Consider the following 11,141-nt stretch of genomic DNA (forward strand, 5'->3'; position numbering starts at 1 on the left):
TACTGTTGTGTCCCTTTTAGTTTTTTTCTTTCTTTTGTTTGTAATAAAAAAAACTTCCATCATGGAACCTGTGTAGTGACGAACAAACAAAAACAAAAGTGTGGCAAGAAAGTCTAGAGACTTGTCAGCAGGCGCTACACATTCCTCATTTGAGCGATTACAGTTTGACATAAGCTGCATTTGGAGTGCGAGGATTTTAGAGTTCTTCTGGTCTGCCCCGTCGGTGGTGAAACGGTTCAGAAAGTGTAATTTTCAGGGAAGGACGAGCCCACCAAGCACTGGTCCCTGGCATCACCTGGATATGGGACACTGTTGTTCTCGTCAAAATGTGAGAGCGGAACAGTGTCGTCCTCGGGAACCTGCAGGCCGTCCGGGTCTGCTTTCAGACTGGGCCTCTGGTTATCAGGGAACGCCATGGAGAAGAGCGCATCAGGATCACACACGAACTTATACACGTACCGCTCTCCAGCAACCTGCATATCAGCAAAACAAAGAGACACGACTTAGAAAAACACTTATGAGAAAAGCTGATATGTTTTTTTTTAATGGGGTGGATCTGACTTACTACGGATAATGAGGAACTGCGGTAAAGAAAGAAAGAAAAATGACATTGGAACGGGAACGTGCCTTTACCTTCTGCATGATGCCCTTCTCATAGTAGTAGCGCAGGGAGCGGCTCAGTTTGTCATAATTCATTGCAGGCCTGTTCTTCTGGATGCCCCATCGGCGAGCAACCTTTTGAAAACAGGTGCGTTAATTCTGCTTGTTGGCTAAAGAGATGGTCTATAAAGCCATTTGTTTTTTTACGAACACACTGACCTCCTCTGGTTCGATAAGTTTAAACTCCAGCCCACGGCCAGTCCAAGCAATGAAGTGGCTGTTGGACGGGTCATCCAGCAGAGTGACCAGGAACTGCCAGAGCTGTAGAGACCCCCGTCGTTGATAGGGAGGGCCCTCCCGGAAAACTCCACCCTCCTGCTTCAGCTTTCCTTCCAGGCGGTCTGGCACTACACACGCATCGTCATAATACAGGTGGGATTCTCCGTCATACCCAAAACCTGCAATCGCAGCCAAGGGGGGGAAAAAAGGCGAATTTAATATGGATGTTTATATAATACGAATTAAAAACAGTTTATTAATAAATCATCTGCACCTCGAGAAAGTAGGGGTGGATGAAACTAAACTGATAGATGTCTTACCTTCACTATTGGCGCCATAAAAGTTTGCAGATTTGCCAAAGGATGACTGGCAGTTCTGTACTTCTGCAAGAAAATAGAGGAAATGATACGGTCAGACAAAAATAATTACATTAAATAATACAATATCATATGTTTTAGTTCAATTTTAGATTTTTTTTTAATTATGAAACCCCATTAAAAAGTTTTAAAAACTACACAAAGTTTGAAAGTAAAAGATAAAAAAGTAAAAAATATAAATATATAAAGAAGTTTGAAATTGTGTGTCTATCAGATCAGATGCCCCGCATTAAACGTCAAGACCCTGCGTCAATGTACAGTAACAGATTTACTCCTACCTGAGTCATAGCCGAAGTCTCTGGGCTCCTGTTTGATTGACATTTGGTGGAACAACGGTGCACGAGGAGGTGCCATGTTTTGCAAACCCTGCTCATTGTAGCAGGGATCCACCATTTCCTTTTTGAATCCCTGAGGAGGCATTGGCACCAATGGCTCTGACATCTGGCGCTGATAAGGGGGGCGACCGTGTCTGGGAAAATGGCCACGGGTCTGCGGGGGGTAAGGTGTCTGACAGCGGCCATCGGACTGTGGGAAAGGCAGACAGGGCTCAGAAAGCTGCCGATGGAACCTAGCGAAAGAGAAAAGCAAAAGATTACATGAGATGGCATTATTCACAACACCAAGGGCAACTAAGATCATTAGTGTCAAAGGGATAAGTCCGGTGTTAAGGCTCTTTTTTCCACGAGTTAAACCTGGAGACCTGAATGTGATAAATATAAAACAGTTTTCCAGGTCAGTGTGGCATCTTTAACAAGAGGACACCAATGAAAGGCTCAACCTGAGCCGATTACAGCACTTTTAACAGGCACGAGCAGCTCAACAAGGAGTTAAAGATAGAAATGAGGTTAGAAAATGTTCACGGTGACCCAAAAAAGTGAATATGAAGCGCCGGAATCAAAACTGGTCATACGTGCATACCTGTGGTCCGTGTGGTAGGAGGCATCCGAGTGATTGACAGGTGGGCAGGGCACAGCAAAAGGTGGGCTCTGACTGTGCAGTGGAGTCTGTGCTCTCTGATGCGGAGGTGTGGAGCTCTGGTTGGGACCAAGTAATAGCGGTGGGCCTTGTGTCTGAGTCTGGGCTGGTGGCATCACTCTTTTTTGCACCGGGTGTGTTGCCGTTCTGCTGGAGGAGCCAAAGGGTGATGCCGGAGTAGAAGGAGGAGTGAGTGGCTTGTTAAAAGCAAATGGCTTCCTGTCGAAGGCACTAAAATGGAATGACAGAAAGGAATAAATATGATGCGGCGAGAAGGAGCGAGTGAAATGAGCAGAAGGGAAGGATAGGAAATATATACCTGTAGTTATATAGGCACTTTTCTCCATATGGAGACAGTCTCTGCTCTTGTCCACATGGGGAAAACTCTCTGCTTGGGCTCAGTTCCCGCTTTACTTTAGTTTGAGGGGGTCCATGGAACATCACTAGAAAGAAAAAAAAGAAAAAATGTTAAATCAATGTCAAAGTCTCACAAATACTAACAAAAACACAGTTCTTTAATGCTACTACTAGGCAAAAGTTTACAATAATCAAGATTTTTATGAAGTCTCTTATGATCACTGAGGATGTATTTATTTGATAGACAGTAAAAACGGTAATATTTTGAAATGTTAATTTAAAAGAACCGTTTTCTGCTTTAATATACTGTAAAATGTCATTTATTTCTTTTCTGTCATTTAGCAGCAAGTTACGTGTAGGTATAACATTCAGAAATAATTTTAATATAGTGACTCTGTGCTTTTTTTATTATTATTATAATTTTTATTCAGTGCTCAACCATTTATATTAACATTACAACCATTAATGCATTATTCAGCATATAAATAAATGCAGATTCTGCATTTATTTGAAATAATATTGTATTATTTAAAATTTAATTTTCCGAATAAAATACTTTATATTTTAATTTCTTTTTCTCATTTCTAGTTTCACTGCTTAATATATTTATGGAAACCATTTATAACATTGATAAATGTCAATTAAAAAAAATGTTGAGCACCAAATTAGGATATTAGAATAATTTATAAAGGATCATGTGACAAACTGCAGTAATGGCTGCTAAAAAATAAATGTATCCAATGCAATAGTTATTTCGTGTTTTAATATTTATTACATTTTATTGTTTAAAAAAAAATTAATTTAAAAACAGACAAACAAAGAAAGAAGTGCAGCTTTGGGTACATTTTAAAAATCAATTATTTCAACTTTTGACCGGTAGTATAACCTATCATCATTTGGTCTCAGATTTTTGATGAATATGTAGTACTGTACTACTACAACTACTCCGTTTTAAAGGAGGAGGGGAAAGGGAAAAAAAGACTTTTCCCTCTAGAAAAGGAGGCTGCGAGTTAGAACTCGCAGACTATCACGTGACCCTTATGGAAAAAGGGCCCCACTGCCCAGCTGTGGTGAAAGAGAGGCCTGTGAGAGCTACAGGCATGATGCCAGATAAGGGGAATTGTGCCAGACAAACACACACATACCCTCTCACACACACAATTTTTATGCAAACACATCCATGTGCATTCACCTTCTACAATAAACACCATTGACACCATAGAAAATGCACACAATCGGACTTATTCAGAGCCAAATGGGAAGAAAAACTAACAAGGGAAACAGCCAGAGCACTGTTCACCAGCACATAATAACCAGAGTGTGTGCGCGCCGAGGATCCAGCCCCATTAAAATGTCACCAAGCTGGAGGCTGCCATGAGTTACAGCACCGCAGCGGCAGCATGGGCCTCACATGTGCGCGCACACACACACACACACACACACACACACACACACACACACACACATCACACAAACCCATGCATCTTAAACCCATGCTTAGGAGTCGGGTTTGGCACAGAAACATTTGGAATGCAGTGTTTTGAGATTCATTCAACTGGTTTTCTTCGCTTCAAGGAGGAAGGTGCCAGAATTGCTGCTCTAATTTAAAGACGGTTTCTATAATTCATAAAGGCAGGTTCTATAGGTTATTCAGCATGAATATCCAAAGAGCACTCACAGTTATCCGACTGGAAATCTGGAACAAACTGTTCGTCATCGGGTACCTGGGCTGCACATGGAGAGGGAAAACAAAAATTGAATTATTTATAAAAATAAATGAAACATTTAAAAGCGAATATAAATAATTTGTATATTTATATGTGCCGTAATGTCTCCGGAGATCAACGACTGCATGATGCATTGCCAACCAAGTTGAGTTTTAACAGCAGTTATGAAACGTAACCATGAGCTTAGGACTGTTGCCTTACCTTCTGCTATCCAAATCTCTTGTAGCTGGCTGAGATCTTGAAAGAGCTCTGCGGGACACAAAGATTGATTTGTGAATAAACAGGCTGATTTGTTTGGGCCTGGGTTAAATGATGTGCTTTAGAGGGATCTGGGTGGATTGATTGCATGTTCATTTGTTTACCCTCTGTATCCTGCGCCAACCCGGTGTCAACAAACTTCCTTTTTCGGTCATTAAACGGCTTGCAAGACGGTTCCTGCATGCGAGACTTCTGTATGAAAAAAAGAGTGTCAAATAATGAAAGTTCGAAAGGGAGATATCAATTTGGATTGATATTTTGTAAAACGTGCGAATTACAAAAATCACAGAAGAAGAAAACGAGGCCCGATGATGAGTCGAAGCGGAGACTTACATTGGGGGGCACCAAGAAAGGGACCTGCTGGTCGTAAAACCCGTCCATGTCGCTTGCTTCTCACTGCGGCCTAAGGGGCTGCAGCAGGAGGGAAAACGGGAATAAACGGGGAGAGAGGGGGGTGTTATCGTCGCCTGTCGGAAGAAGAGCCGAGAAAAGTGGCACTTAGAGAAAGACACACAACGCGCTCTGTCAGGATCTGATGCAGCTGTCAGTGAACGTCCAGGGTCCTGACAGTCCAGGACCAACTGTCCCTTTGATCTGTGAAAGCTTCAGCTAGCCTGTTTGTTTGTGTAACACTCACTCTCATCTCAGATGAAGTGTGCTGCATTAGTGCAGACCACTTCCACTCGCTCACACGAACCATTTAAGGCTCACGGTACAGATGGGGGTCCTTACATAACCATACAGTGCCATCTGTTGCCCATGAGACTACTCTCCGAGTCTAAATTAAATTAATAATTTAGAAAAACAAAACGCAGCATGTATATTAAACGGCGTCTTCTCTTGGAACGAATGAGGTTCAGATTTAAACGTTGGAAATTAAGGAATAAAGTAACGAAGCCCGAGCTATCCATCATGCTTCATCACACACGTGTGTTTATTTTCCCTGACGCAAGTGTTCAGGCCATAAAACCGTATTACAGCCGTCAGGCCGAGAAAACACCTCACAGCCAACACCGCCTAACCTCTCCGGACCGAGAACTAATTAAACATCCATCGCTTAACATTATTGCTTCCTGACGCTTATCAGAGCTTTATAAAACAAGGAGGAACGTGCGTCTGCACATTTCGTACTGAAAACGGGGAGTTTGTGCTTTTAAAGATTTTATTGGCGATAATAAAGGCTGCCATCGGAAACTATAGCCGTTAAATAAGTAAATCGAGATTATAGCATTACAACCGCGAGTTAACAGGTATAGGAAAGAGTTCAAGAAGTTCAATCCCTCCTCCTCCTCCTCCCCAGCGCCCATTATCGTCGCGCGCTCCCCCTCCCTCCCGCTCTTCCCTCCGCCGCTTGTTTTTCTCAATGAAGTGAAATTTGATCCTCCGTGCGCGCGACCCCGAAAAAACCTCAGTCGCTCCATTCATAAAAACACCAAACGCGCGAGAGGCACTTCATCAAAACCGCGTATGAATTTTGCAGAAGTCAGACTGCGATCGCTGCCGAGTTCAGAAAAAAGTAACGAGAAAACAAACAGCGGGGAAATGGTTGCCAAATATGCGCACAAAGAAAATGGCGTGTGCGACCCAGCAAAACTAAACGCGGCGTTTGGAGTAAAAACAAGTTTGCGAAAATTCAAGCAAAATGTGAAACTTGCGTCGGCGTACAATTAAACAACAAAAAAAAACTAGAGCATCCTGCAGAAAATACTCACCCAGCGGTGATTAAATCCTCTGCTTGTGTAAAAAAAGAGTGATTTGGTAAATCCCAGAGAAAAACACTCTGCGTTTGCGATCTGTAAACGGGTCTCGCGCTGTCCCTCAGCTTGACGCGACTGAAATTTTCTCAATGGGATCGCCTGCTTTTCCGAGAGCGTCGGCTTAACATTGCAGCTCACGCTCATTGGTCGCTTCCTCACGTCATTCAAGCAATTGACCAATAGCTGCCCCCGCATTACCTATGCCATTATGAAGTTGGATTCGGCCAATCAGAGCGGTTCTCTCTCCTGTTTTTATGAATGGCTGGGTTTCATTCAACAACCAGATGTTTCTCCACCGCAAAGAGACTTTTAAAGGGCCAGAAGCGAGACGAGAGCTCGGGGCTCTGAACTTGCTCTCCTCTCCGACTGTCATTTATATATATATTTTTTTTGTGTTTTAAATAAAAGCTTCGAGTTTGAGGTTAGGCGAGATTAAACACGCTAACTCTTTGGTAATGTTCATACTTAAGTTAACTTAAAACAAATAACAATATAAAAAGTTGAGAAAATGTTTACAGCAGAGTCTAGTTGCTGCCTTTTCTGTGTGAATATTGACTCCACTGTAGAAAGCGCTGACCTCTCTCTCTGGTGACAGAAGAGTGGACGTGTCAGTGCGGACAATGACTGGAATCCTCTGTGATAATCTCATTCTGGCCAATAACAAAAAAAGTTCCTTATGACATATCTGCTTTTGCTCACTCTTTAAAGTCAATTCACAGATCATATTCACACAAGGTTTAAAAACAGGCAAGCGTACCACCTTAAATGATCGTGGCGCCATAACTACGTCCCCAGTCAGATGGTAGATTATAAAATCAGGGTTGCTGCCTGCTGGGAAACTCCACCGTGGAAGAACACTTTGTTGTCTGATCTATTATTCATGCCAGCCCCTCAAAGAAACATCTGCACATCAGACAGTGATGTCTGATCTCTAGTTTCCCTGCTTATAGGTTACAACCTTAAAAACTTCAAAGCTAATGTGCCTACTCCGCTTTATTCCTTTATTATACCTATGTTGCTGTTCGTTTCATTTGGTACACAGGACACATCATCACGTTTCATCACAAATGCTTAGTTGGCCTACGCTTAATTTGCGGAAGGCCACGGGAGAATATCCACTTTCGGGGTTGTGCTATGCAGCGTGGATAGAGGTTTCTGTTTGAAGAAAAGAAAGTATTCATAACCGTTTTTATTTGTTGCTGAAATGTTCGTAAATTGTTTACGCTATCTTCAGTGCATGGAATGGAAAGAAGCACTTACAGGTGCAGTCCGTAATCCAAGATTTTTGGATAATTCCCAAAAACACAGAACAACAGTCTGCTCAAACAAATAATCGTAGGTTCTCCTGACTTTGTTTGACATTTCAGGACGTAAAGAGTATAGTTAGACCGGTTTCTTCAAAAGCTATCCGAGTTTAGTGTGAGCTAATATGTAGGTAAATCCAAAGGGATGAGTTACTTTTTCTCGTAGTTGTACTGTAGGGTATAATTAGTTTAATGTGAACACTTTTATGGTTTATTAGACAAAATATTTGAGTGAGACTGAAAAATGTTGTGCACTCCTGCTGTGTTAATGACAAAATGAATGTTACACCCCACTGTATATATAGGTGAGTCATCTTTTAGCCCTCTCTCACTCTCTCTCTCTCTCTCTCACAAACACTACACTACACTACTCTACACACACACACACACACACACACACACACACACACACACACACACACAAATGCAGGCCTACTCAAAGAAAAAAGGATCCTAGACTTTTAAACAGTAACAGGGAGTGAAAGCAAGCACATACTCATTTAGTGATGTATGCAGCTTCAACAATAACACAGAAACAGAATGACAAGAATGGTAAGTCAAAAATCCCATTAACATTAATCATCTCCTACAAGAAACAAATCAGGACAAAAATCTGGCCCCTTTCATAAATCCTTGACTGTTAATTTTTTTAATGCGTGGTATTAATATTGTAAAAAAAAAAAAAAAAAAAAAGTAAATGGATGTGTTCGGTTGAATTAATTTAGTCTAAATTCACATGAAAATGCAACTATTTTATGAGGTGGCGATTTTTTAATAATTCAAAACCAGGATGTCCCCTCCTAAACATGACTTTCACTAGGGTGCAAACATATTCATAGGGAACAGCCGGAAACTCACCAAAATATAAAAAATGTACAAATTGTGTTTAAATATCATAATTTGACCTTTTGGTGAAATGACGGACTTGTATGCTGGACCTCTCCGATCATTTAGTTTGTTTAAAATTGCAATTCCACGTCATCCAGTCGTCAACTGATGGACAGAACCAAGTCTCCACCCCTTTTTTTTGTTTCAAAAGCTGCTTCCGTTACGTCACGGCAAAAATCAATGACTATGTAGTTTTTAATATAGAAAAACCAATCCATGAACGACTTGAGGGCTAATGTCCCTGTCAATGAATGCTAAACAGCTCGAGTGATAGTGTTCCTCATAACCTGAAATTAAACAGGTTGCCACAGCTTTCATCAGCGTTCCACGCGACTCGCTGCAAGGCCACTCTAAATATAGCTCTCAAACGCCTCTATTATATAACAATATGCTCTAAATTCAATTCAAATGGCACCATGCTGCAGTACCTAACATATCTGCTTCTTCTGCACGCTGCAGCCAAAGCCACTTCACATTTCTGTTGAGTCATAAGCATTCTATTCATGAACGTTCATCTCTGACTCATGTCTAGGTTGAACTTTTCGGCTGAGATCGGAAAAGCAGTATGTTATTAATTGACTGTTAATATGTTGCAGAGCCTTGATCTGCTGTTGTGCTGGGTGTGAGTCACAGTGTTTGTTTTCTTCTTCGGGGAGAGCTAAATTCATTTCACGGTCCCTGGTGTGTCACGCTGTACAGGATACATCAAACCTGTGATTGCCTAGCGCTCCCTGTAATTGAAGGGAACGATTCTCTTTCATTCAAAGCTGTAATTTTGAAAATCTCCCTTTGATTGATGACGGACGAGCATGGTGATGTGAATGTGTGCAAAGGGATACGAAAGCATTTAATCAAATAAACGCACCACAAATGCTTGACGGTAAAAAAACGATGACATTTATGAGGCAGCTAACATGCACACGAGACGGTTTTTAATAATTCCAGTAAATCTGTGAAACGCAGGGCTGCGTTTTATTTTATTAAGAACACCAAGAGTGACTGACTTATCAAAATCTATAAAACTAATGAGTGCAGTCTTCTTTTTTTATTCTCTGCTAGATTGTTTCTGTATCCAGCTTTCTAATAAACCTCGCATTGTCTAGTATGAATATTGCTCTCTCTTTTGGTAGAAGCATCTAGCATAAATGCAAAAATGTAAGCGGTAAATAATTTGGCTCAGTGACCTTGTAAAAGTTACTGTTGCATTTAGTACGAGCATCCTTTTACTTTTTGTCTTTGCATTTCTGTCGCGTAAAACAGCGGCAGGGTTAAAAGGAGCTGTCAAAAGAATCTGAATCAAGCAAATCCGCGATCAACTCTCGGTGTTCTTCTGCGTTTTCGACGCGTCTTCTCGGGCTACAGGTAACACCTACCCACACACACACTTCTGCAACCTGAACCTCTGAGGATCCTGTAGCCATGGAGATACCTCGGTCATGAGAGAGAGAAAGAGCACCAGAGAAAGAGAACAGAGCTGACTCATGGAACTACTAGATTTTCAAGAGGCAGAGTGACCCACAAAGCGAAAATAGCTTGGTAAGACAAAAGAAATGTTCACAGGAATTGTTCGAGAAAGACGCCTCTGAAATATAATATGCAGACTTCACGTAGTTTTAATAGTGCATGTCACTTTATTTCATGAATACGACTGGATGCTACTAAAATAAACTGCATGAGACGTGTCCTAGTTGTGTCAGCACCTAAAATATCCGCGTGGCTTAAAATATCGCTGTACGTGAAAGCTTAAATCTGGCGTTTTCGGGAGGTGCTTATTGTTAAAAACAAAAAAAAGCCAGGCAAACAGATATTTCAATAGCCAGCACGAGCTCTCACTTGTCTATCACTCCATTTCTGATGAGCGATCGGGGTGTTTCAGAGGCGGTCTCTTCACGCCGTCTCTATTGTCATTCCTCTATTCGAATCCATTTACACCCTCACCGACGGTCTAGTGTCGGGAGCTGCTGGTTTTCACGCATGCTGATGAAGAAGTCGGGGTGGGCACCGTGTCGGCTGGGGCGGGAGACCGTCGGCTGCCTGGGGGAGGAGTATGAGAAATGCAAGTAAACACATTAAACCCACAGGGCTCCAGCGGTGTTTAGAGTGAGATCAGGAGCTCGGGAGGGCCAACAGCTATACCCCAAAAGAGTTAGAGCTTCTGTTAGAAACATCAGCCCCTTCCCCCAAAAAACCTTTGTCCCAAATGCGGCTCAAAGCTGATTGAGTGTGTGGGGACTCAGCTTTGACTAATAGACTAAATCAAAGTAGGCCAGCTGCCGTGCCGATGTGTCTGAACCGCTGCTATGCCTGCTTGCTTTAAGCAAGCTTCAGGGTAACTGGAGCGTAAGAGAGGCGGGAGTTCAACGCACGCAGAGACACAAAAACACAGAAGCACTAATTTTGCTCAAAAGTAGTTTAAAAAGCTACTATTTTATTACAAGCAATTTTTGCAACCTTTGCCAGTCAGCATATTAACATATTTCCTTACAAATGGCTGTAAAATCGGTTGACAACAATCACTCAGTATATAAGGTGTACATACACGGTGGTCTGAAGTTGTTAGTAAACTTTTAGTTTGTTTAGTTTTTTTATTCATATTTGATATACTGAGTCATTACAATT

At 41.7% G+C, this 11,141-nt stretch overlaps 1 protein-coding gene across 3 annotated transcripts; it reads right to left on the reverse strand.

The window, feature by feature from the left end:
• Positions 1–6,435, reverse strand: LOC122347602 (ETS translocation variant 5-like). Of its 3 annotated transcripts, none has more exons than XM_043243004.1 (12): positions 6,286–6,435; positions 4,907–5,040; positions 4,678–4,765; positions 4,517–4,564; positions 4,267–4,317; positions 2,551–2,674; positions 2,175–2,462; positions 1,535–1,824; positions 1,200–1,262; positions 820–1,058; positions 634–735; positions 1–473 (listed from the first exon to the last, which is right to left on the reverse strand). In XM_043243004.1, the coding sequence occupies exons 2-12, from the start codon at positions 4,952–4,954 to the stop codon at positions 237–239; spliced, it is 1,578 nt and encodes a 525-aa protein (XP_043098939.1). In that variant the 5' UTR covers positions 4,955–5,040; positions 6,286–6,435; the 3' UTR covers positions 1–236. The 3 variants fall into 3 exon arrangements, with proteins under 3 accessions (XP_043098939.1, XP_043098936.1, XP_043098938.1); XM_043243001.1 differs by having other exon boundaries at positions 628–735; XM_043243003.1 differs by having other exon boundaries at positions 628–735; positions 4,907–4,984; positions 6,286–6,430.
• Positions 6,436–11,141: the final 4,706 nt, after the last annotated feature.

This window comes from Puntigrus tetrazona, chromosome 6, assembly GCF_018831695.1.
Source record: "Puntigrus tetrazona isolate hp1 chromosome 6, ASM1883169v1, whole genome shotgun sequence".
Lineage (NCBI taxonomy): Eukaryota > Metazoa > Chordata > Actinopteri > Cypriniformes > Cyprinidae > Puntigrus > Puntigrus tetrazona.